Below are 27,618 nucleotides of genomic sequence, written 5' to 3'. Positions count from 1 at the left end.
TGATACAAACAAAGATACAACACACATGTAGCATGTGCAGTTTTTTTTTTTTTTTTTTTTCATTGTATCATTTCAACATTTGAAGCAAAAACGGAATGGTCTGACTTTAGCTTTGTGAAATTATGCTAAAACCTAAATAAAACAAAAACAGCAGACAGGCGGAATTTCACTCTCTGACAGCAGGTGGCGCTTATGGAACGGCGGGAGAAATGCCCTCGAAGTCAGTTCCCTTCAGAAATACATTCATATAAACCCTCACCCCAATATTTAAATTTTTTTCGTCAAATAAACAGTGAGTTTGCTCTGCCTGTAGCCTACAGTATTTTCTTTGTGCGGGTCTGTTTATTTTAGTCCTTGCTTGCAAGAGATAAACCTTTTATTTTGGCAGAAACTGCAGCTGAGCTTTTAATTTGGCGGAAAACACCAACTTCTTTAAAAACAGGCTTACAAATGCGTCTCATTACAAATCTAGTGAAATACTGTGAACCGTTGCGTTCTCAGATTACGGAGCCCGGGAAGTCACCTGTAGGAGAAATAAAAGCAATCCGTGCCGATGGTTTTGCAATCCGTCCCCTCAGTTTATAAACCGTACTCACGAATTCTTAAACTGTTCCCTCGGTTTAACAAATCGTGCCCACGGATTAATAAACCGTACTCACGAATTTCCAATCCGTGCGCTCAGATTTTGTAAACCGTATCTTCGGTTTTTGAATCCGTACCCACAAATTCATAATCCGTGCGCACGCTTTCGCAATCCGTTCCCTCGGGTTTGTAAACTCGTGGATTTGTGGCCCCGCCCCCACCGGCAGATTCAACCACGGTGCGGGATGCATAGTATTGTGTTTATTAAACATAATTTTTCATAGTAGCAGAGAGTATATATATACATATATACAACTTTCAACTCACTTTTTGCACATTATAAAGTTCTTTCTCTTGGGCTGTTGTGCACATTTAGTGTCATTGTAACCAGCACTGATGACATTACAGTACAGCGTTCTTACATTTTACTATCAAAGTAAGCTTCTGTCCTGGTGTTAATCTGGGGTGGGGCATGCTGGGAAGTGCTGATATTCTTGTGTTATGTGGCTTTGTTGATGGCAAGACTAGAGAGTGCTGGGAAATGAAAAGTGGCTCACCTGTTATCACCTGAGGGAGCGCAGAGACACTTTACCACGGCTTTTACACGCTGCTTTGATCTGTCGAGGCCAGGCTGTGCCAGCAGCCCTGTCTCTGACCGAGAGATAAGCTAAAGCCCATCAAACATGACAACTGCACATGCACACTAACATTACAACACACATCAGAAACATTCTTTCCTTAAAAGTATAGCTGAAAATATATTAACTACAAATAATGTGATTAATCACAAGTTGTTGATATTGAATTGAATCTGTTGACACAGGGTTTCCGCGGGTCTTAAAAAAGTCTTAAAAAGTCTTACATTTAGTTGCATCAAATTTAAGGCCTTCAAAAGTCTTAAACTGTACAAGAAAGTCTTAATTATGATTTGAAGAGTCTTAAATTTGGTGACGGAAAGACCAGAATTGCGATATGGCTTAATGTGACGATTAAACTTCAAAAGGCTATGATTTCAGTGAATAAACATGAGCGCTGCACGTTCAAAGTCCGGTGCTGCGCTGCTTTGTGTTACAGCAGTTACCGGAGAAACAGTTATATTTCTACCAAACGCTCCACCTGCTGTCAGAATGAATGAGCATTTTCAATAAAACTGTTGTTTTGTTCAGAGTTCAGACCAATGCGAAAATCGACCCATGTTTTTACCCTGCAAACACGCAGAGCTTTAAATGTGAACGGGTGGATCGATAAGAAGACAATGCATTATAAAAATCTAAACAGTATAGGGGTGTGCGATATGTATGGTTTGCGATAATATCGTAATTGTTGTTTTAACGATATGCGATTTGATATTATCGAGTATATCGCGAAAAGCAAACAAAACACCTACGGAGTGTGCGCATACATTACGCGATGAAGTTTAGCAGGTTAGATTAGTGCGCATGTGCATTTATAGTGCGTTTTTTCGCTGCATGAATCAAATGTACATATTTATATAATTTCATATAGTTAATATCACACGAAAAGTGCCATTTTTTTCTCCAAAAGTCAGCATGATTACAAATGTGATCATTATTTTATACAACAGTTCAATAAACAAGAAGTTAATATTAAGAGAATTACGTTTTAGACACCATATTTCCTGTTTTTGCTCTATTTCTCCAACAAAAACCATTCCAATCACAGCACTGTTTTGTGTCTCTGAGCAACATGATGGTGTTTCGTTCCTGAATGAATCAACCGTTTAAATGATTCGGTTCAATCGCAATGACTCACTTAACAGTGACTTGCTGCCACCTACTGGCAGTTTTAATTTCACATTTAAGGTACCTTTTCATTTTTAAAATAATTTCAAACATCAGTTTTCAATGTTTTATATTTAAAATATCAAAACATTATTTATGCATTTGTAACTGCAGGTTAAAGTATTCCATGTCCCTCAGAGCTGCATTAAACAGTGTGTAAATGCATCTAAATGCCACTTCTAATGCAGCCTCTGTGTTTCCTCTGCATTGCAAAGATCGATTTGGTTGAAACTGTTTTCATTTGCTTGGTAACAACCCAAATGCAAGAATTTGACTCAAAAGATGGTGCACACTTTTAGAAGAAATAGCTTAAAGGTAAAAATGCCCATAAAACTTGTTGGAAATGATTTTCTATCACTGCTGTGAACTGACCACACAGAATATGAAGAATATCAAAAAATTCAGGAGTCAGCTGTCAGCACAATTAGAGATAAGATTTCAGCACAATAACACACTCAGCAAAATATTGTCTAATTATCGTTATCGATAAAATCCCAGAAAATTATCGAGATATAATTTTTTGTCAATATCGCACACCCCTAATTTATGTTATTTAATTGATATAATAATTTATTGATAATAATTGTTTAAATTAATATAATAATTAATACTTTTGACTTAAAGGCTGAAATGTAAAGTTTATCATTTTATTCAACTTTTTGTTTTTGTGAAAACTTGTATCTGAACTGTAAATTATGCTTTTTACAGTAATTTTACCATTTAATATGGTACTATAGACATCTTAAATTTTAGCTTAAAAATCCTGCAGAAACCCTGTGACAGAACTAGTATGTATTTTATCAGTCGCCCAAGGCTGTTTATATAATGCCTGAGGTGTTGATTTTATATTGATACTGATGTAGCAGAGGTGCAGCCTCAGCAAAAAGCATGCTCTTATGTTAGTTTTCTGTCTTGGTTTAAGAAAAAAAATCTAAACCAAATAAACTACCATTCAAATGTTTGGGATTAGTAAGAATTTTCAAAGTTTTTATGCTCATCAAGGCATTTATTTGATCAAAAATACAGTAAAAACAGTAATATTGTGAATTATTATTACAATAAAATGTTTTCTATTTATATATTTTAAAATGATATTTATTCCTGTAAAGCTGAATTTTCAGCATCATTACTCCAGTCAAAGAACTGAATGACATAATCAGTGGTATTTAGAAGGTACAGAGATATAGGTGCAAATAATAGATTGGTATGATATGTGACCAGAGAGGTGTTATTCAGGACTCTATGAGCAGTATGTCCACTAGGCTCCATAGTCTTTTAATGGAATGCAGATAATGAAATGTTCATTTTTAGATTCTCACTTGTATATTTTTATCATCATTCCTCCATGCTTTTCAGCTGTAGGCATCTTTGTGTGCCCCAAGGTGCTTTCCATCCCAGCGTATGAGTCATCAACTGATAGTTATTCAACACTATCGGATGAGCCGGCTTTCAGAATGAGCCCAGGAGTGAGTTAAAGATGTGATATCATGAGGAATCAAATCAAGAAGTTTCCTTGATCTTGTCTGATAAAAGGGTTTAAAACATATGGCTTGTTTCTAAACATCTGCTGCTTGCTGACATCAGATGAATACATGTCACCACCCACATCAACAATGCCTGTTTGTTGTTCAGAAAGTTGTTCAGTCAAGATGCGATAATGTAGATGAAGCAGTATAGATGCTGTATTTTAATTAATGTGGGAAAATGGGGATGGAAATCTGCTTATTTTTCTAGTGCAGGTTTTCCATTTTTATTATTATTTTTTTTTACTTTTACTTGTATGAAATATTATCAAGCTAAAAAAAACATCATAAAAGTAGTCCATATGACTTGTGCACAAATTCTTATCTTAATACGATAGCTTCACAGCAACAAAACTTGGAAACAGCCATATTCATCAGCCTCATGTCAGCCTCAAAATTATATACTATATGCAGTATATATGTACAGTATTTTTTTTTGTTTATTCTTTACAAAACAATAATAATAATAAATAATTGTATATGAAAGAGTTATAAAACAATAATAATAAAATAATATTTATAGTATCTAATAATCATTTATATATTTTTTAATTATATCGTTTTTTTTAAATGATGATATATATTTAAAGAAGTCCAAAATGTATTAAATTACCTCTTAAAACTTTTAAGGACGTTTTAAATAAAAAAATATTTTTCTTAAATTCTCGAAATAATCGAAATCTAGTTATAAAACAATAATATATATATATATATATATATATATAATTTTTATAATCTTGAATTTGGAAATATATAAAAAAAACTATTTATTTATTGCAAGACTACAAAAATGTATGAAATGACCCCTCTAAAATTGACTTTTTAAACTATATGAAGTTCTTTTGCTTATTCAATACAGTAATATTCATCAGCCTCATGGCGTGAGAATGAAGTTCAACTCCTGTCCCGGCACATATTCCTTTTTGGATCATTGAACTGTTCTGACAAATCACAGGGGGTTATTACTACAGCTCAGGACCCACTTCAAAAGTCATCTGAATTACACACCAAATTAGCCCATTGAAAATGAATGCCCTCCCACTGTGTTCTGCAGTGTAAGTAGATTAATGTTGCATTGGCTGTGTAAAGGGCTTTGGCTCCTACAGCACTGGTGTAAGGTGTTTCTTTCTACATCTCCCATTGTGTTGACCTTCTAATCAGTTATTAACAAAAGATGCATTGGTGTCAGCTTCGGATATGCACTCCCGGCAGGGTTTAGTTCATTTGAAGCCGTGTGTTTTTGTTCCAGTGATTATTGCATGTCTATTTTTTTAGATAATGTGCTTCGTGTCCTTCATATGCAGGCCGTGAGCTGATTGATGCATTATTGCATCACATTATATAGACAGCCATTCAAACTTGGTCATGTATTAGTCAGTTTTGCAAGACAAATTTCAACTGCAGATTCTTTATATCATGGTGGATGTTTTTACCTTTGCTCAGTTTCTGTGGTGGGCTTTTAGGGTGAGCTTTTGTTTCTGTGTTTCAGGCCTCATGGTGTCCAAGGAGAGGCAGAAGTCTCAGAAGTTTCTGTGTCTGCGGGTTGGCAAGGCCATGAAGAAGACATTTGTGTCCAATGCCAGCGCCTCCATGCAGCAGTATGCACAGCGTGACCGCAAGCATGAGTACTGGTTTGCCGTTCCCCAGGAGAGGTGAGTCGGACATGTAGAATTTTATTTGTGTCCATTATTTGTATAAAATCTGGTCTATTTTGCATTTGATTCTGGAAAAGCCACACACTCAGATTGAATTTACATGTTGGTCAAATGACTATCTATCTATCTATCTATCTCAGTGGTTCTCAACCTTTTTTTCCACTGGGCCGCACTATGGTCCAAGTGCAAGTCTCGCGGGCCGCACGCATATCATTTACATATTATGTCACCAATACAAACCAACCAGATTTATAATAGCCTATTATAGCCTAAATATCATGATATCTAATCGATTACATTCATTGAAATAAATAATTATACTCCCCATTAATAAAACACCTGATGCTGTCGGGAGCTGACCAATTTTGTGAAATTCGGCTCGAAAGGAGTAACAGCACAATGAAGTTGCGATTGTAAGTTGCAGTCTGTAAGACGCGCACGGAAGCGTGACTTGACACGCGACATTGCAGAAAATGTGCGTTCACAAATATAGCCCATATGTTGATCCAAATATGGAAAGCACTTTCGAATTTAATAATCTGAGGTTCTCTCCAGAGATGTTTTGCCACATTTCTGCAGTTAAGGATGATTGCTGCATAGTATTTGTGTTTCCGTCGGGCCCCGACTTTTTTACGCCCCTCGGTCTGGGCTTCGGGACAATTTTCACATCATAGTTCAGACACGGGCCGGACATCGGGCTTGTTTTAGGCTTCTCCTATTTTTATATTTTAGACATATAATTAATTTTTTTAAAATAATTGCCGCGCTGGTGGAAACAACACGAGACCGTGCTGCCGCGACTGTCAAGAGCGGCTCTACAGTGTTTAGTGTCCAGCAGCAGCGAGCGTGCCGTCAGCACAGCTGAACAGTTCTGCGTTCCAATGCACGCAATAGGCTAAAGCTTGCCGCAAAGCACCGGCAAAAGTAATTACCATGAATGTGTCCGGGGGAAATAGTAAGGAGATATTTGAACTCTAGCCTGAACATCTTCAAGTGAGTGGCGGGGCAAACCGAAAGTTGATGCCGAAAGTCCAGCACTCTCCTACCTTCCCTGCTGCGACTATTCTTGTTTGTACCTGTTCCTTCGCTGGCATTTTCCACATTTCGGTTTTCTCCCTTAATAACAAATGTGTCCATTCTGATGCTCAATTTTACCGAACTAATGGCTGCTGATGACTATTTTAATTGAATTCTGCTAAAGTGCGCGCTTGTAAGTGTTCGTTAAATGCCTAACGTTAATTACGTGAGTAGGCTACAGGTCTGCTCATGTCTGAAAATAATATATGAAAAACAAAATTATTTTACATAACAGGCCGCGGGTTGAGAACCACTGATCTATCTATCTGTCTGTCTGTCTATCCGTCTATCCATCCAGCCATCCATCCATGTTTTTTAGGTGTGGTTTGTTCCATGTAAACGTTTTATTATTTTATTTTATTTTATTTTGCCTTTTTTTCTTTATGCTAAATATGTCATTTTATTATTTATTATATTATTTGTTCATTTTATTTTTACAAAATGTATAATTTCTTCTTCTCTTCATCGTCATCTTCTTATTATTATTATTATTATTATCATTATTATTATTATTATTATTTTGGGTTGAAATGTGACCTATTCATGTATTTGTCAGATTCACACAAAACACATTTCTCTATGAAATTACACAGCATAATTCAGCTTCTAATTTGATTTTGTGAGAAGTCACTTTCATTTTCAATGAGAAATGATGTAAATGGTAACCTGGTTAGTATTAGTATTAGTATTAGTATTAGTATTGGCTGAAATGTTACCTATTCGTATTTTTGTCAGATCCACACAAAACATGTTTCAAAACATGTTTCTCTATGAGATTACACAGCATAATTCAATTGAAATCATTTTATGAGAAGTCAGTTTAGTTTTAAATGAGAAATGATGCCAATTTAACATGGTCTCATTATGCAGTCAGCTTTCTAATACTGAAACAGTGCTGTCTTTGTTTGATTTCATCTACCCTCTGATTCAACACAAGTGTTCAGTGTTCTTCATCCCACTGGAACTTATTCTGTCTGTTATCACTGTATGAGATGAGTCACAGATATTTTTTAGGAAACACTTGCTGGGCTAAATCAGAATGAGAGAGTCAGAATAGATTAGCTTTGACACAGTCTACAAGTTAGGAAAAGAACTCCAGACATGCTGTATGATGTAGTCCTGAACATCGTCTGTACTGCTGGAGAGCTGTAGAGCTCTGTGGCCAAACTGCTGTCTGCTGTTGTCCCTGAGACAAGGCCCTGTGACCTAGTTGGGTGGCGACCCGGATGATCAGTGTAAAGTATCATGACAATAGTGCGTGAGCAGGGCCCGAGAGACTAGGCTTTGAAGCTCACGCTGCCTGTCAGCCGCCTGTCGCGTCCTGATGCAAGTCACACCAAGTTTTCCACAGCTTTGCCTGTTTAAAAACAAAAGCTACATGCACTACTGTTCAAACTGCTGGGTTCAGCAAGCACACATTAGATTGGTCAAAAAGTGACAGTGGAGACATTTATCATGTTAGTAAATATTTTCATTTCAAGTAAATGCAGTTCTTTTTATTCATCAATGAAAAAAATATCACAGTTTCTATAAAAATATTAAGCTTTTATGTTAAATTATACTATTTTCAACACTGATAATAAAAGGAAATGTTGCTTGAGCAGTAAAGCAGCATATTATATTGATTTCTGAAGGATCATGTGACACTGAAGACTGGAGTAATGATGCTGAAAATTCAGCTTTGCCATCACAGAAATAAATTACATTTTAAAATGTATTAAAAAAAGAACACTTCTTTTAAGTTGTAATAATATTATAGTGTTTTACTATATTTTTATCAAATAAATGCAACCTTAGTGAGCATAATAGACTTCTTTCAAAAACATTTAAAAAAATTGTACCTACCCCAAACTTTTGAATGGTTGTGCAATTTATTACAGATACCTCATTGTTTATTAAAAAAATATTAATTTTTTATATAGCCACTATTTTCATCCTGTAAAATAAAAAAATATATATATATTTTTATCTTAATACTACTTAATAAATTAGAATGGAGCACATTTGATCAGACATGTTTGTTAATGAAATATTCTTTATATTTGGATTATTCTTTAAACTACCAATAAGAATGTAACTTATTTAACATATTTAACCATCTAAAATTTAACCATCTATTTAACATATTTAACCATCTAAATCCATTCCACAGAATTCCTCATTTTTCCCTAAAGTCAGAGCAGAAAATATAGAAGAATTCAGCAGATTCTACTGTATCTGGCTCATAAGCAATTAAAAGATGACATGTAATATTATTTGTAACAATGTCATTATTTCTCTAGGTCAGACCACCTGTACGTTTTCTTCATCCAGTGGAGTCCGGATGTTTTTGGGGACGGGGTAGGAAGCATCAGCCGTGATCCTGGCTTCATCGTGGTGAAGAAAATCGAGGAGTCGGAGGCAAACGAGGAGCAGCAAACTGTAGAAAATTCAGCTAAGGAGTGGGAGGTACTGTACATGTTTGGATTGATATCATATCTGTGATTTACGCTCGTGTCTGTATTCTGTGTTGATATGCACTGTATTTGATTCAGATATTTTCTCTTTATTGTATTTGCACCTGTCTGTTTGCTTTTATTGTCTGTTTCTATGTTCCAGGTTTCTGGAAGTGTCTTTATCGTGTTCCCCGCACTTCATACACTTTCATGCACCAGTCATACGTTGTTGTCAGAGCTCCTGTATTCAATCTTGCTAAATGTTTCTCCGACTGGGTTGTTTTGGTGAAACCAAGATGCATTGTGCACTGTGAGCTTGCAGCTGGTGTTTTGCATGAGTGTGCAATTGTTTTATTATTTTATTTGTTTTGTTTTTTAAGAAAGAGGCACATGTATGCAGTTTATGCATGCATGGATCCCTCAGTCGTGTCTAAAAAGGCATGGTTTAGCCCGACTATGTCATGCCTGAATGAGATTCAAGCAAATCATGCCAACAGGTGCAAGTGTTGTTACCTGATGTATTATGCGTGGTGTGTCTTTTATAAAGCTCCGTTTGAATGTTTTACTGATTGGATAATACCGTCTGATATTTCCCTGCATGTTATTGTGTTCTGGTTGCCGCATTGAAACCAATCTGTGGCACTGAGAAACCGATACTACGACTGCGGCGGCATTTAAATTTGACTTTAAATTAATGATGTAGGGAACAAAATAGACTGATTTGTTATTCGGGAACTGGAGGATCTTTGCAAAGCCACATGATATTTTGATATGAATAAGTAAAATTAACTTTCTCTGATCATGGCCGCAGGGGTGGTCATGATCTCAATTGGATATTGTGACCCCCAGGATACTCAGGGGATCAACTGTAACACTAAACAATCTGAGTGATGACACTTGTTTAGCACATGCTCCTCAAGCTACCTCTTAAGTGCAATTAAGTGTAGTTGTTTTACTTTGTGAAACTGATTTTTAGGCATAAAAGTTGCATTTTGATGTCCCGTATTTTTCTCTGCTGTCTGAAATTGTGATGCCTGTGAAAATAAACATTGTTTGACTGTTAAACGTTAACAGGTAGGTCTAAGTAGGCATTTCACTAGGTTATTTGATGGTTATGTTTAGTGACATGTGAAACATGGCCAGGGTGATTCAGTTTGGTTGTTCTACTCACAAAAAGCAGTTTATTGGCTTAATGAGAAGGGGACTAAATATAGTCATGGCTGTAAATTTAAACATTGTTTTGGCTGTTAAACGTTAACAGGTTGGGGACATTAACATATGTAATGAACATTGTTTCATTAAAATATCTACAGAGATGCAGAGCAATCTGGGATAACATGGATTATCAGGTGCTATTGCCATTAAAGCAAAAAAGAGAGGCATACCTTTAAGCTTTTCACTTTTTTCACTTTCACTATATATTTGTTGCATGAAAATAAGTCATTTCACTAGTGTTCTCACAATTTTATTACTCTATTTCTTTAAACAAGTATAAGCACTTTTTGCTTTAAACATTATTCCTGACACCAAAAAGAATTAGTGTCATTCAAAAATGAAAATATTCAAGAACGCAGTTAAATTATTACTTTGAGGTGTGCTCTTATTTGATTTATATGGATTAGTATCATTTTTAAAGTGTTTAAATTGCCTGTGGCAATTATAATACTCTGACTTCTTGTGTTACATTTAATATTAATTCTCAGTGTAAATATTTTATCTGCATTATTATTGTTGGCGCATATGTATGTTTGTTATATCTCTTAAAACATGTCCGGTAGATTTGAAGTAGTTTGTGAGTTACTGAAGAAAATGTGAAAAGTGTTACAGTTTCTCCCATTTAAGTCATTTTAAACTAAAGCATGTACTACATAAATTTACTTACTATTAGAATTAAATAATGTGATGATCAGACATCTGGTACTGTATTTCCTCAAGTTACTTTGTTGTTTCTCAAAATATAGTGAACAGCCTACTTAAAGAACAATGTGGGCATCATGCCCAAAAATGCTGTCTAGATAGGCAGCTCACTAGGTTATTTAGTGACGTTTGAAACATGACCAGAGTGTTTCAGTTTAGTTGTTCTACTTCCAAAAACAGTTTATTAGTTTAATGATAAGGGGACTAAATGCAGGCATGTTTAATCCAGATAAAGAATAGGTGTGTATTTTACTTGGAATGAGTCCTCATCGACAGCCTTGTTTTTCAAAGTGTCAGTTTTGATCCCTCCGCGTTATAGCATCAATCATTTGACTCATTCGCAAGCTTTATTGATCAAAATATTTAGAGGTCGCGTTTAGGTGCGATTGTTCCTTTAAAAGCGCCGAAAGCCTTCCGGACAGGAGGCGTGACGCATTTTAACAGAGCCAATCAGAGACCGAATTGTTCCATTTGGTCGGATGTCATTGGCTCACATAAGTGTCCGTCATTGTCTTGCCGTCGTGTTTATGTCTGAATATGGCATGTTGTCGGTCGGTGGAAGGCAGGCTGAATGTGACAGACAGTGAGATCATGTTCTCCAAGCGAGTGAAGGAAGGAAAACCTCTGACTCCTAAGTACACTTATGTATGTAAACGCAAGTGTTGAGTGAATGCGTTCGCTAAAGCGTAATGTGTGAGCGGGCTGTTGAAATATTAGCGTATCATGTCTGGCTGTGTTGGTTGACACGGGCTGTCTAATGGGTTTGTGTTGCTGCTTTTGAAGTAAAACAGTGTAAAGGTGAGATATGACAGTCTGCTGATGCTATTGAGCTGTGTGTGTGTGTGTGTGTGTGTGTGTGTGTGTGTGTGTGTGTGTGTGTGTGTGTGTGTGTGTGTGTGTGTGTGTGTGTGTGTGTGTGTGTGTGTGTGTGTGTGTGTGTGTGTGTGTGTGTGTGTGTGTGTGTGTGAGAGAGAGAGAGAGAGAGAGAGAATCAGCGAATGTCTCACCTGAGACGAGATGCATTTTTTATGAGTGCTATAGTTTACCTTCCTCCTTGTACATTATTGAGGACTGTAAAGTGGCAACTTATCGGCTAAAACTTTTATTTACCGTCTTGGAGTAGTATGACCTCTGGTTTGGTCATTTCCCTTTTACTGTCGATTAATACTGCAAGTCAGTGTGTTGCAGGACTTAAAAGGAATAGTTCACCAAAAAAAAAAAAAGACTTATACTGTGTTGTATTGTACACACTTTTGTAATACTTACTACAATTTTGTGATTTTGGAGCTTGAAATCCCTTGTACCGATTCACTGTCATTACGTTGAAAAGAATTGGCTTGAGTATTCTTCAGAAATGAACCTTTCCTTGGAAGACAGAATTGCAGATTTGATATGTACTGAGTATGGGTAAATTATGTCAAAACTTTAATTTTTGGTGAACTTTTTTTTTTGTGTGCGCTCAAAGATCATGTGTTAAATGTGTTATCAACATGTCACATATTAATAGGTGTGTCAACCAACAAGCTGTTAAAATATGTGTGACAGGTAAGGGTTGATATTTACATAAGAATAAATGTAATAAAAAATTCAAGGTCAGCAGATGGCATTTTTCTTGCTTAATGATTGAGCTATCACTTTGATTGTAAGATGGTCTACATGACAGGCTGGTTAAATTTAGGGCTTTCTGATCTTTCTGATTTGGATGATGAGGGTGAGTAAGTAATGACAATATTTAGTTCTGGAGGGGACATTGAGTGTTTGTAATTTCTATGTGGCTCTGTTATGGCTTATGTTAGCTATTATGAATATGGTTCGCATATTTGTCTGCAGAGCTTCATGCAAAACAATTCACACACTCATGCAAAACGCTCGCTGTGTTGTCTGCTCACATTTGTAAAGTAGTTTCACATATATAATGACATGATCTAGGCTTTCAATCTTATACTCATCTCTTCCATATCTCATAAAGACGATCATTCCCGACCGCAGTTTTAGTAGTTAACATATTGTTTTAAAAGAGTCCCAAACTGCACATTCTTGTCCATATTTTGGCCTCATCTTGTCGTCTTGCTCAGCGGTGTGGTTGTGTCCCCTTGTGTCTGGAGCAGGTAGTGTCATGGACTGAGTACCACCGCCGGATCGATGCGTTAAACAGTGAAGATCTGCGCTCCCTATGCAAACGCCTCCAGGTGCACAAAATCTGTAGAACCCTGCAGATGTAGCTCTAGGTTTTGTAGATTGCACTTGCCTTGTGCGGATGGCAAGTTTGCGTTTGACACAAAAATGTTTGTGCAGAAAATTCCATAATTTCCTATAAAGAGTAGTCCATGAAGTGATTTTACAGTGCTTAGATGCACAACTTAGCAACAGCACTACCCTTCAAAAGTATAATGTAAAGAAATTAATACTTTTATTCATCAAGGATGCATTCAATTGATCAGAAGTGACTGTAAAATTATAATGTTGCAGAAGAATTCCATTTCAAATAAATAATTCATTCATCAAAGAATCCTGAAAAAAAACGTAACGCTGTTTCCACAAAAATATTAAGCAGCACAACTGTTTTTAACATTGATAATAATAAGAAATGTTTCTTGAGCGCTAAATCAACATATTAGAATGATTTCTGAAGGATCACGTGACACTAAAGACTGAAGTAATCATGCTGAAAATTCAGCTTTGCATCACAGGAATAAATTATATTTCAAAATATATTCAAATAGAAAATGGGTATTTTCAATTTTAATAATATTTCACAATATTACCATTTTTACTGTATTTTTGATCAAATAAATGCAGCCTTGGTGAGCATAAGAGACTTCTTTTAAAAACATAAAAACAAATCTTGCCAACTCTAATCTTTTGAGTGGTGGAGTACATATCACAGCAAAATTGCTGCACTCTGTTAGTGGAAAATCCAAGCAGTTGTATCCCTGAAATGAGGAATTTTCTGGAAGCCATGCTAGAGAAAGTGGGTTGTATTTCCATGTCCAGAATGTTCTGAGGTTCAGGCGGGTGTTTCAGTCGAGACCTGCACTGACTGCTGCCTGGTTATTTGTTGTAAACAATTGATGTAATTGAAGCACGGCCGGTGTAACCTGAGTGTGTTCAGGCCACGAGAGGGAATGTTAACTGTCTGTGGCACTACATTGTAAAATAACACCACTAGTCCTGATGTAACAGACTTTAGAGAAGTGCTTCTCAACTGGTTATGCTTCAGAAACCAGATTCTACAAGCGGCAATCCAACACGGCACATAATTGCTTATGAAAGTGAACAAAAATGTCCTTACATTACATTTAGTGCATTTAGCAGACACTTTTATCCAATGCAACTTGCATTGCATTCAGTTAATGCATTCTCTGGGAATTGAACCCATGACCTTGCGTTGCTAGCACAATGCATATTCTTTGAGCTACAGGAATCCTTCATCTCATAAAAAAGTTTATTAATATTACCATTAACTGCATTGTCAGAACAAGCTTAATTATTAACATGATAGGCTGAATAGGAAAACTGACAATTTCCACTGGTTGAGAACCACTGATTTTGGGAAATAATGCAAAACAAGTCTTTTTATGAATACAGTATCCCATATTGCCTAGCCAAAACATTTCCGGTGAGATAAGATTTTCGCAGGTTAGTTTGTCCCCTTAGGTTAATTCCACTAGAGAGAAGTCAACTCAGCTTGTGTTGAATTTACATGTTAAATCTATGCAACCTCACTTCCACAAATGTTTTGAATACCAAATCTCTGCTGCAAGAGTTCATGGGTAAATTTCAAGGAAGATCTACAGTCATGCTTTGCTATAGTCTCAGGTTTATGTGGCATAAATCTGAATGTCACTACATAGTTTGCTAATGGCTTCTTCTGGCTTTAGATCACCACGAAGGAGGATGTGAACTCCAAACATGGCACGTCCATCACCGCCAGCCTGGAGCCAGAGACTTTCAAGCCCAACCTGAACGAACCCAGTGACCTTCTGGAGGCCGAGCAGATCGAGAAGGTAAGCGCTCAGTGGCACGGCAGTGAAATAAATCTGCCCACTGCTCTGGGCTTTACAGTGTTTCATCGATCTGCTGGTCCAAAAATAGGGCGCCCTCCTCACTGTTCACCGGTTATTGATTCTCAGCCGGAGGATGATCTCAGACATGTTAACAGACAGATTTATTCACACTCGTCATGTTATGGCCAAGGGCATAGGAATGATTTGAAAAGTGAAGGTGACCGTTCTTGACCCATAAATGATTACTCACCCACATGTCATTTGAAACTGACATGATTTTCTTTCTTCCATGAATTTGAGCAGAATGTTTCTGCTTACTCTTTTCCATGTAAGAAAAATACTAATATGCACCCTTTAGGGGTAGATGAGTTACAAAGTTGTAGCTTTGAGTGTATCACCCCTGTTGTAACCCTAAAGATACCAGTTTTGCAAATGTAAAAAAATATATACTGTATTCCATACGACTAGGATTTAAAATGAAGAACTGGTTCACCATAAAAATTGTCTAAAGTTTAAGATTATGAGGACAGAATTATCTGAATTCTTCCACTCGTGTGGATAGAATACTGTATTCAAATATTATTTAATATTAATGCAGCAAAAGAGTTTATTTTATTTAATTATTTATTTTATTTTTTTTAGTTGTGGGCTTGATTCTGATTCAGTCTGATTCACAAGCAATTGACTCTTTTGAGTCAGTTCTTTTATATTAATCGTTCAGCAAGAAATTGTTCTGTGGATTCAGAAACATAAGGAACAAATTATGATTTCAACCTTACATATGACCAGTGTTGGGTAAGTTATTCTAAAAAAGTAATTAATTACTAGTTACTAATTACATATTCAACAGTGCAATTAGATTACTGTACAAATTACTCTCTCCAAAAAGTATTTAATTACTTATTACTAATTACTTTATAAATCCTATATCAAAGTTAATGAATAATACAAGGATAGACATTAAATGGTTCTTTTAATTCTTTCAAATAAGTGATAGATAGCTACATAAATTATTCTGGTCACACTTTATATTAGGGTTCAATTTTCACTGTTAACTAACTATTTACTATGAACTAACTATACTTTTGCCTCAATATACTCCTAATTACTGCTTATTAATACTTAATAAAGTAGTTGTTGACAATTAAGGTTAAGAATTGGGTAGGATTATGGATTTAGAATAAGGTCTCTCTTGCAACCAAACTGTGTTACAGACTTTTCATTAAGACCCTAAAGAATCATATCAACTTGTGGAAAATGTGCATCCGATGACCCCTTTAAGTGATTTGAAGCTATATAGAAATATGTATTAAAAATAAACAATTACCAAACCACATAAAATTACTGTATTTTGAAATATAGAATATTTTTATAGAAAATATAAAAATTAAAGCTAATTCAAAATGAATGAACATTATAATAGTATCTAAATAATGCTAAAATAACACTGAAACAGACCAATTTTAAACAGACCAATTCACATTTAATCAAATTTTAATCACTGCAGCAAACATTTTGTTCAGCTCTCATCCAGAAAGATAGCATGACTGCGTTCATACGCTTTTTGACTGTCATTTAATAAATTCTGCAGTTGTCAGAGACATTGTTGTAATATTTGCACATGACGTCCTGATCTTTTGATCTGATCTCACTGTGCCGTTTGCGAAGTGTTTTGTAGTGAAGCTTCAGAGGTTTTGTGCAGTTATGAGGTTTAAGTCATTGTGCCCTGCGGGTGCCTGCCTTTCAAACGCATCAGCGCTCTGTGAATGGATCACCTGAGATGGCCTCTCGCAGAACCCTTCATTCAGACGTAGGCCCATTTTGTTGGTAAATCAAATAAACTTGTGTCATTACGCAGAGTAATTTAATGCTCTCCAGGCGCTGGGAAAGCCTGGACCTGCCGGAGGACACAGAGACCGCTGCACAGGAACATGTGTCGAGGAAACACACAGCACTGTGCTCCGTACCCACTGTATATATATATATATATATATATATATATATGGTGTTAAGTAGGGCTGTGCAATTAATCGCATACGATTGTCATTTCGTCAGTAAAGCCGGTTCCGTGATTAGTAGTAAATCTCCATCACCTGCTTTCAGATGGAGCGGCATTTACTACACAGAGCCGTAGTTCACTGACAAGCTACACAATATTGTGTTCATTATCGCAGGCGATTCGATCTGCAATAATGAACGTGATATTGCCTAACTGTCAGTGAACTACGGCTCTGTGTAGTAAATGCCGCTCCATCTGAAAGCAGGTGATGGAGATTTACTACTAATCACGGAACCGGCTTTACTGACGAGATGTGCATGAAAATCACATGCGATTAATTGCACAGCCCTAGTGTTAAGCTTCTCTGTGTCTACTGGTGTGAAAAGTTCAGTGCTTCTGTAATTGGGCTCTTAATGTTTCACCCTTTCTGCTGCTCTGATCATGCACACGGCTTTTATTCGTTCAGTCATGTTCTCCTGTTTTCCACATTTTATTTATTACTTTATTTTTATTTACAGATTACATCAGAAAGTACTCAAAACATTCAAGAGCACAGAAACTTGTCAGTGCTGTCTCACAACTTTTATCAATAAAAGAGCTTTGCTACAAAATGCTACAAATATATTTCTTGTTGGTAACGTCAATGTTTTTAAAGTAGTTACATAAATGTCATTTTACCATGATACTTTATTTTACTTCTGAATTCTAGATCTAACTTTTATTTATATCCGTTCATTCAAATTTTATGCTGCAAATATCTGTCCATGCTGGCAAATAGCTTGTCCATGCTTGCAATTGACCATAGTGTAAGCAATGTCCACGGCAGTCTTAGTTTAGTATTATTTATATACTATTATAGTTTTTATTCATATTTTGGAATTAACATTTATTTTTTACATTTTCATTTAAGATTTTTATTTGTCACATACAAGTGAAATGTAAACCTGTTCAGCTTTTGAGACTGTGCATTAAATAAATAAATATTAGATACAAATAAAATAGTAAGTACCATTTTGAATATTTAAAGTAATTTTATGTGACACATAAATTTAAACTCATTTTTGTTAGTTTTTTTTTAATGTTAATATTTAGGTTCGTTCAGTTTATTTTTTATTTATTTCCAGATTTAGTGCTTTAACTTCAACTTTAGTTGCCAAGTTAACATTTCTCGTTTTCGTTTAGTTTAGCTTTTACATTTAGTAATTATAATTTATTTTAGCTTTATTTCAGTAAACAAAAATTCTTCTAATAGTTTTAGTTTTATTAGTTAATGATAATAAGGTTCTTTGCCTCTACGTCATGCATTATAATCATTTATTGCACACCTAGTCACAGATTATCCCTAACTTATTCCCTGTTTTTCACTCAGCTGGCGAAGCATCTTCCACCCAGAACCGTCGGTTACCACTGGAATCTGGCCTTCAGCACATCTAAACATGGCATGAGCATTAAGACGCTGTACCGGGCCATGCAGGACCAGGACTCTCCCATGCTGCTGGTCATCAAAGACAGCGATGGACAGGTCACACTCTTCTCTTTAGCTCTCACAAGACCTTGGTTTCAGACCTTGACACAGTATTAAAAAAAACAAGAAAAGTTCTCATATGTCATGTGACCAGAAACAGTGATCGGTTTCCTAATCAGATCTGGTCTCTGTGCTCTTGTAGATCTTTGGGGCTTTGGCATCAGAACCCTTCAAAGTCAGTGAGGGTTTCTACGGCACAGGAGAGACTTTCCTGTTCACCTTCTATCCAGAGTTTGAGGTTTGTGTTCAGTTTATCCATTAATTTTCATTACAGGCAGAATAAGCTGTCAGTTTGAAATGAATTCTGATTGTGTCTTTCATTTGGCATTTTCATGACTTTCATATGCAAAATTCATTACAGGATTTATTGAGTTTTCTTGTTCTAAAATGCTGTTTTTTTTTTTTTTTTCTCACTGGCAGGCGTACAAATGGACTGGTGATAATCTGTTCTTCATTAAAGGAGACATGGATTCTTTAGCCTTTGGTGGAGGAAGGTCAGTAACTCAGGGCCTTAATAATTAATGTTAATATTTTGAATGCTGAATTTCATTAGAGATATTTGTGTCAGATACAAATGAGTATGCAAAGGTAAACATGAAAGTTTGGCCAGCACATTGCAAGCTCATTGTCTCGTTGCACAAACAAAACATGCTAGTTTTTTTTAACTACAAATGTCAGTGCGGAAAGAGCAAGAGAGTTTGCTTCTTGTGTCTGTGCCGTTTATACTGAATGTGTTATTTTTCAGGTAGCTAGCTATAAAAATGCTGACAGTTTAACAGACTTGATCAGCAAGTTTCTTTATCAAAGCCTTTTCCATGACAGTACTAAGTACATGAGACTTATGAGAATGCAGTGCATTCTTACACTACCATTCAAAAGTTTGGGGCCGGTACAGTTTTTTTTTAATATTTTGTCTCTTATGCTTACCTGGGCTGCATTTGTTCAACATTTGAACAGTAATATTGTGAAAAATTATTACAATTTAAAATACCTGTTTTCTTTTTTTTAATATATTTTAAAAAATAATTTATTCTTGTGATGCAAAGCTGAATTTTCAGCATCATTACTCCAGTCATCAGTGTCACATGATCCTTCAGAAATCCTTCTAATATGCTGATTTGCTGCTAAAGAAAGATTTCATATTATTATAAATGTTAAAAGTAGTTGTGCAGCTTTATATTTTTGTGGAAACTGATACGTTTTTTCACAATTCTTTAATTAATAGAATGTTCAAAAGAACAGCATTTATTTTAAATAGATTTATTTTAGTGATGTCAAACGATTAATCGCATCCGAAATAAAAGTTTTTATTTACATAATATATCTATGTGTGTATATTTAGTATGTATATATAAATACACACACATACAGGATATATTTTGAAAATATTTACATATTTATATTATATATAAATATATTCAATATATAAACGTAACATATTTTATGTATATATATATATACATATTATATATATACATAATAGATATACACAGTATACACATATATTATGTAAACAATTTTTTATTTTGAATGCAATTAATCACGATTAATCGTTTGACAGCACTACATTTTATTTATAACAAATTATAGAGTTGTAATGTTTTAATCAATTTCATTTCATCTTTAATAAAAAGTTGTTGTTTTTTTACTGATCCAAAAGTTTTGAACGGTGGTGTATGTTGCATTATTAATTGCAGAGTGACATTTCAGACAACAAAAGATATAAATAAAAGATTTGTATCCTAGTACTACTGTAGTGTTTTGCATAGTTCTTAAGCATATTTACATAGTTTTATTTTAAAACCCATTCCCTTCGTGTCTTACAAGAGACTGAAATTTTGATCTGAGACTGTTTTCTTCTCTTTCAGTGGTGAGTTCGGGCTTTGGCTGGACGGGGATCTTTATCACGGCAGGAGTCATTCATGCAAAACCTTCGGGAATCCCATGCTCTCCATGAAGGAGGATTTCTTCGTGCAGGATATTGAGATCTGGTCGTTCGAGTAGCAGCTCACACAGAGGTACCTTTTTGTCGTTAGTTGGAGAGAGGAATTGGACACGAGGCAGATCCCAAACCTTACTGCACATCACCGCGGCTCCCAGGAAGCCCGTAACGGACGCTACTGTTACCGCGCTTGTCGTATGTTACTCCTGCATTTAATACAGAGCTCTTCTTTGTGCTGTTTAGTATGTGTGTGTTTTGTTCAAGCCGTGTGCAGCGTCAATAACCAACAGGACCCCCCGAGCACTTTTAACATCGAGTGGAGATGATGATGATGATGATGATGATGGTGGTGGTGGCGGCGGCATGGGGTTTGGGCTGCCCGAGAACTGCTATAGTCCAGTTTATCTGAGCCAAAGCGCCAGGAGTTTGTATGTTAGTCGATAGGATGTCACTACTGGATCGATGGAGATTAAAAAAAACAACTACGGAAAAAGAAAAGCAAACTACTGAAAACACATTCCCTTGCACTCAGAGGAAGATTATGCATTTTTGGGACATCGACGGACGGCGGTGGCATCCGGGAGAAGACGAGAACGCATCCGTAGTTTCTTTTGAGGCGAAATATTCAAGTGTCGTGAAACTCGTAGTCTTTCTGTCGTTCACTATCATAGCACACCATGTCGAAGCACATAATCGGGAACCCCATAGTCGTAATGCTCTGTTCAGTGGGTTTTACGTGTGAGTGTGGCTAACATCGGCCCCTTCGCTTCGGAAGGGTCGACTTTTACTGTTCGTAGGCAGAAATGTGTTGCAATAGATTTGTGGAATATGCAAATTCCTGTCCTGTGACCTCAAATAATCCAGACAGGGCACTTTTGTTTTCCCCGTTTCTCTTTCCGAGAGACCTTTTACGTCTTGACAAATTAATTGCTTTTCTGGGTATCATTTGAAAAGCCTGAGACGTGGTTTAATTGTTTTTCATGAATATAATGACAATACTATATTTATGTATATGATTATATATATAAATTCATATATATATAATATACAAATATATATATATAATGATATATATATTGCTGTTAAGTGTGACAGTGATCTTTTTTTGTGCTGATATCTCAGCTGTTACTAATATATTGTATATTACCCTGTAAATTCATGTTAAAATAGTAGATTTGTTCCTATATATATATATAAATATATAAATTAATATACAGTGTGTGGATTGGTGGGTTGCTTCTCGCACTTTATTAATCTAGTTTCAAGCCAGGTTCTTCAGGCCTCATTAGCAGTAGCAGTACAGTATATATTTTTGTTTGTCTTTTAGATGATAGAGTAAATGAATCGTTTATAAAGAGCTTGCTGCTACTGTGGAGAGGAAAAGTCTCAGCGGTCGAGCACAGGGTCGAATGTGACGGACTCCAGCAGGGAAAGTCTCTTCTTCTCACGTGTCCTGTCCCAGCGGTTTTTTGTCTGGTCTTTTGGGTTTTTCGGTGTCTAGATTGACTGTGCACACAGCGAGAGGAACGCAAACGTCCTTTCACAGTCGCTGACGAGAAGTGCAACAAATCCTTCATCTAATTCACCGGAATATAATGTTACAGTGATGTATAAAGAACAATGAATACTAATAAATTGTTGTAACCTGGGACAGAATCAGGTCTCTTATGGGTTTTTTTTTTTGGTCTCTTCACCACAAAATAACTGAATTAATTTATCATGTCAATGCCATAGTATTTTGGAAGGTAATATCATGCAAATGCCATGTTTTATCATTATGGTCATTCATATAACATGGCACTCAGTCATTCAGGCTTGTGGTGTGTATATATATGTAAAACATAACTTTACTATGATACCACTTGTGTAAAGGGAAAATTAATGGTACATTCATGCATAAATCTCCTTAATTTGGTTCAGGGAGGAAGTCTATGTCAACATGAAGCACTACCTCAACCCATTTACTTGTGTAATCCGTATTTTCTGAGTGAAATTGCATATTCATTGGGATAGGTACTGTATGTAAGGTGGTACTTCATTTCATCTGTGGGAAACTGAGCGGATCACCAAACTGTTTCAGGGGAGTGGCTGGAGCAGAAAGAAAAAATTGCCTTTTATTTTACAAATTTTAAAATTGAGTTTATTTAAATTATGTATTCTGACTAAAGTTTCAGAGTTATGGTATTAGCCATATTTTAAACTACAAAAATTAAATGTAATTTGAATTCACATCAAAAGACGCCGAACGCGTCTGTTATAAGTCGCTCTCTGATTATGATGGGTGTCAAAATAGGAGGGGCAGTGCTTGTAGGAAGGGTTTTGAGGCTGTTATGATATGACTGGTTGCAATGACAGCTCCGTTTCACTCATTGACAAGATATATCGAGAACTTTGCAACTGTAGCACTGACGCAGATGTAGAATCATTTTTTTTAATCTTTTTATTTAGTTTACAAGGTCAGAGTGACGCTGTTTTCATCCTGCTACCTGGTGGACATACTGTGTTTTGCACAAAATGTTGCTTTTACTGTAGTTATTTATCCCACAGACAAGCCTGTAAAACAGGTTCTCAAATGTCACTGGGTCATTCCAGTCTGTCAAACTATATGACTCGATATCAATATACAAAGAGGACAAATTATTTGAAAGAACAGTCCATAGAGTGGCTACACAGAGCCAAAGGTGCTATGAACACAGAACCACGAGCTCATGGCTGAATTAGTTAACCTCAGAAACCAAGTAAACCTCACATTAAAGCTCTTGTCTTCGTTCAGTAAACATCCACATGATTTTACTCTACACTGAATGCCATATTCATTGCACATAGAATTTTTTACTAAATGTTGACTTGAAAACTGTTTTTAAAGAACAGATAGATAATGGAAGGCCCCATGTGAAAACCGTGACAAATGGACGCAATTTTGAAAAACCTTGAATCCACAATAAAGCAATACATGAAAAGGAAAACAATTACTTCAGCTAACAAATGAGAAGCAGTCCCATTGATTTTCCTTGGTTCTTGAAAACAATTAAAACATCTACACAATTTTACAAGTCCAGCAGCCTAGTGATTTAACCATTATGAATTGAATGAACTTATTTTGCACTTAAAAACAGGCATTTCTGACTGAAAACTTAATTTTGACCAGATTTACTCAATGCATATTCCTCAGAAACAGATTGCATAAGAAATGGTTTGTAAATGCTATTTCATATAGACTTGATACAGCACAGGATTTTCCCTCATTTAATTGCAGGGTAAGGCAAATTTCACTACATCATTAACTTACACTTAGTGTATGAAAATATAAGGCAGGGTCTTTGTCTGTTAATATCAGACACCATATGCATTTCCTCATCAGAGACTCGTTCCTTGTGCAGTATGTCTGACATGAATCCCTTTTTCCCAAAAAAATGAGGCACTCCGATGTAGCCAACATTGACAGATGTGTCACGTTCACCGACTGAAGAAATCAGTTTGTTCTTCAGTTTGAAAGAAGTTCCTTCCTAGTAAATCAGGTACTGTAACTCCGAGTAAATGAGAGGAAACATGACGGCACAGGCTCTGTACAGGATGGCTGCGCTGTTGACCAGCGCTCGTGGAATCGTGAGCCAGGATTCAGACCTGAAGCTGAAGTATATGGCGTATAACGCCACGGCGAAAAAGTGACTGATCAGAGTAAAGGGTTTTGGCGACAATCTGAGGAAACAAAAACAGATTAGTGGTGTAAAAAGATCTCAGATATCTGCAAGAACCAGTGAAAGACATTGATTTGGCAGATTCTTTGTTAATACTTACACGGACAGAAGGCCGATCGGCCCACTGATGCATTCTCCGCCAAGCTTGAAATAGTGGAAACAGGCTTTTCTCAACTGATGCACTGAATCTGAAAATAAACAGATGTTTTCGATATAATAAGCTACTTTAGTTGTGAACTTTATGGGTTTTTTTAAAATGTGAAACCGAAATATTTAAGAATGTGTTTTGACACTTACTGTCGGTCGCAGCAAACAGCTCGTACAGAGCTTGAGCCAAGACGTTCACCACAAATGAGTGAGATGATTTACGCTCCCAGTGGAATTTCTTCTTTGCCTGACAACAAAAACAACATTTCTCCGATCTGCTATGATGATCACAGTGGCATTTAAACATTGTTCCAATGCAATCTGTTCCAAAACAGATTTGTGCATTTGAGGTGCCTTACTGTCTACTGCCTACTTGCAATTACATTGCAAGTGCCTAATCTAATAAGCATAAATGTATATATAAATCACAAATACTGGGTAAAATAGTTTTCTGTTTAGCAATAAAAATATATTTTACTGTGCATCTGATGCTACCTATAGTATGTAGGCAACTATGTTTTGCAACAAAGTTGATGTTAAATATGTTGTTTTGATTTAGTGTGCAGTGAAGAACCGCAATTACTGGCACTAGAAAGGTACCTAATTTTACACTCTCAGATTATTGTAACTGCATGTGTTACCTGGAGCACAGCTGTATTGTCATAGAGATCAGGGATGTTCTTGAGCAGGTCTCTCCAGATGCGGACGTCATTCAGCACCACACTCATGCCGCCACCGGTCAGAGGATGACGCATGTTATACGCATCGCCTAACAGCAGAACCCCTAATGGAGAAGACAGGTGGGTCAGCACTCGCAACACAGTGGTTTTTACACGGAAAACTGCACCATTTCACTCTGTGCATCTGGTCAGGGTTTTTAAGGTTCAAACCTCATTTCATTTTTACTGTTCCACTTTTATGTAACGTCTACATTTGAGAGTTCTAATGCTTTAAAACTGAATTATTCCAACATTTAATTTTTCTGATTAAGTCTCTTATGCTAACCAAGACTGCATTTATTTGATCAGAGATGCAATAATATTATTACAAATTTAAAAGGCTGTTTTCTATTTTAATATATTTGAAAATGTCATTTATTCCTGTGATGCAAAGCTGTATTTTCAGCATCATTACTCCAATCTTCAGTGTCACATACTCCTTCAGAAATCATTCTAAAATGCTGATTTGCTGCTCAGGAAACATTTCTGATTATCATCAATGTTGAAAACAGTTGTGCTGCTTAATATTGTTTGTGGAAACCGTGATACATTACCATTCAAAAGTTTGGGTTAAGTAAGTAATAAACAAGACTTGCCTTCTTTATTGACTGGTGCGGGTGGCAGGAAGCTGGCAGGCATCGTTCTCAAGCGATCGTTCTGCAGTGCCAACATGAACGGCTCTTTTAAGTGCTCTGTTTAAGCAAGATACACATATTTGTGAGCATTTTGACATCTAAATGCCTAAATTGCATTGTTGTGATCTGTAAAGAAAGAAAACTGAAATAACTGTGACTGTAAAAAAGGACTCGTATTAGCAATTTGGTCATTTTAAAGTCTAAATCTGTTACCTGGTAGTTGTGGATAGATTTTTTCCGTCATGTACCGCATAAGGTCTCGAGGCATCTCTCCTCTGATGTCCACCAGAACCCGAGTTTCATTGGAGGAGATCTGATAGATCAACACTGGACTGGGATTAGCTAGAACCAGCTCTGCGTGGTTGGGCTTGAACTGAGGAGAGTCCTGGAAGAGAACATCATAACACAATCAATCACTGTGTTACACTCTTAAAAATAAAGGTGCTTCACGATGCCATAGAAGAACCTTTTTTGTCTAAATGGTTCCATAAAGAACCTTTAACAAAAGGTTCTTTGTGGCGAAAGAAGATTCTTCAGATTATAAAAAGGTAAGAAAGAGATGGTTCTTTATTAAAGAACCATTGACTCTTTGTGGAACCAAAAATGGTTCTTCTATGGCATCGCTGTGAAGAGCCTTTTAAGCACCTTTATTTTTAAGAGTGCACTTGGGAATTTTTAACAGAGATATGCAATTGTCACCCTAATATTTACCTTCATTATGCATCCAACAAAATGAGAAGACACTTTAGCTTTCCCAGAAATCAGATTCTTACGGAACTTGGAGAAACATCCGTCAGCAACTACAGTCAGAGGAGCATGGACCTCCTGAGAAAGAGAGAGTATAATTGCAGCATGGAAAATCTGACTGCCAGAGCAAATCTAAATACCTGTGATCCATATACAATCATAACCAAACTTTTACAAATATTACAACCAAGTATCAGTGTGTCACTACCTTGATTATCCCTGAGTCCTTCTCTCTGTACTGAATTCCTGTCACACAACCATCTTCTTCCTCCAGGCTGGTCACCGTTCCCTCCACGAACTTCACACTGTGCAAATATGACATGATATTAGACCCATCAGTCTCCAAATCCTTCACAAAAGCCCGTACAGAGACACGAGGCCTCAGAAACACCACAAGAGCATCTACCTAAACCAACAGGTGCTGTATATTCTCACCATATATAAGGTCTACAGTCAAACATTTTCTCTAGCAGTGGTTTCCAAAGTTCAAACACATTCAAATTCGAATCAGAATTTTTCTGAACCACATAAGTAATGATGAGCATGACATTCGTCATCGGTTTCATTATATTCATATATTAGTAACTGCGTCAGGTATTTACTTGGGCTCAGCGAGAACAGCTCGACGCAGTCCCATGATGAAGCGTCCATGATGGAAAGCACGTCCACCCTGAATGCTGTTCTCCTGCTGGGGATACGGGATCTCCACCTCCGTTCGGCTCTCCAGGTCATGAATTACGTAACCATTCACCACATGGGCATCCAGACCTTCAACAGCATCTGAGAGAAGACAAAAAGAAATGAAAAAAATACTGTGAGTTTGTGAATATAAAATGCAATGCTTAAAAGTGCAATTCAATATATTACAGATCTATGCAATAAAAGCCTGCTTAGTCTATGTATTTGATATTTGAAAATATCTAAAAATATGCAAGGAGGATTTGAACGAGTATGCATTTAAAGGGGTCATATGATGCCATTTCAATTTTTCCTTTCTCTTTGGAGTGTTACAAGCTCTTGGTGCATAAAGAAGATCTGTAAAGTTGCAAAGACTAAAGTCTCAAATCCAAAGAGATATTCTTTATAAAAGTTAAGAGTCAACCACGCCTACCTAAAACAGCTCGTTCTAACACGCCCCCACATGTCTACGTCACGATGTGGGAAGATTTGCATAACGCCGCCCAAATGTTCACGCAAAGAAAGAAGGC

At 36.3% G+C, this 27,618-nt stretch overlaps 2 protein-coding genes across 10 annotated transcripts in view; one reads left to right on the top strand and one right to left on the bottom strand.

The window, feature by feature from the left end:
• Positions 1-22,113, top strand: part of LOC107666800 (oxidation resistance protein 1-like) — a 172,470-nt gene extending 150,357 nt beyond the window's left edge. For 5 of the 8 annotated variants that reach the window (XM_016458247.1, XM_016458245.1, XM_016458248.1 and 2 more), the window contains 8 exons: positions 5,397-5,559; positions 8,922-9,087; positions 13,100-13,180; positions 14,873-14,998; positions 18,367-18,519; positions 18,665-18,760; positions 18,943-19,016; positions 20,391-20,962. In XM_016458247.1, coding sequence (XP_016313733.1) covers positions 5,397-5,559; positions 8,922-9,087; positions 13,100-13,180; positions 14,873-14,998; positions 18,367-18,519; positions 18,665-18,760; positions 18,943-19,016; positions 20,391-20,526 — 995 coding nt within the window. In that variant the 3' untranslated portion in view covers positions 20,527-20,962. Of the gene's footprint in view, positions 1-5,396; positions 5,560-8,921; positions 9,088-13,099; positions 13,181-14,872; positions 14,999-18,366; positions 18,520-18,664; positions 18,761-18,942; positions 19,017-20,390; positions 20,963-21,791 lie in introns of those variants that run through there. The other 3 variants (XM_016458246.1, XM_016458243.1, XM_016458249.1) reach the window with 3 other exon arrangements.
• LOC107666801 (squalene monooxygenase-like) overlaps positions 15,155-27,618 on the bottom strand; it is a 14,715-nt gene continuing 2,251 nt past the window's right edge. The window contains exons 3-12 of one of the 2 annotated variants that reach the window (XR_001631722.1): positions 27,013-27,190; positions 26,619-26,715; positions 26,375-26,488; positions 25,877-26,048; positions 25,625-25,720; positions 24,951-25,093; positions 24,460-24,556; positions 24,263-24,350; positions 23,619-24,163; positions 15,155-15,168 (exon numbers count right to left, since the gene is read on the bottom strand). Coding sequence is in view for 1 of the 2 variants with exons in the window: in XM_016458251.1 (XP_016313737.1) it covers positions 23,971-24,163; positions 24,263-24,350; positions 24,460-24,556; positions 24,951-25,093; positions 25,625-25,720; positions 25,877-26,048; positions 26,375-26,488; positions 26,619-26,715; positions 27,013-27,190 (1,178 nt within the window). In the remaining variant the exon portion in view is untranslated. Of the gene's footprint in view, positions 15,169-22,921; positions 24,164-24,262; positions 24,351-24,459; positions 24,557-24,950; positions 25,094-25,624; positions 25,721-25,876; positions 26,049-26,374; positions 26,489-26,618; positions 26,716-27,012; positions 27,191-27,618 lie in introns of those variants that run through there. The other variant, XM_016458251.1, reaches the window with a different exon arrangement.

This window comes from Sinocyclocheilus anshuiensis, unplaced genomic scaffold (assembly GCF_001515605.1).
Source record: "Sinocyclocheilus anshuiensis isolate Anshui unplaced genomic scaffold, SAMN03320099.WGS_v1.1 scaffold267, whole genome shotgun sequence".
NCBI classification, from domain to species: domain Eukaryota; kingdom Metazoa; phylum Chordata; class Actinopteri; order Cypriniformes; family Cyprinidae; genus Sinocyclocheilus; species Sinocyclocheilus anshuiensis.
This window is presented reverse-complemented; position numbering and strand designations above follow the sequence as displayed.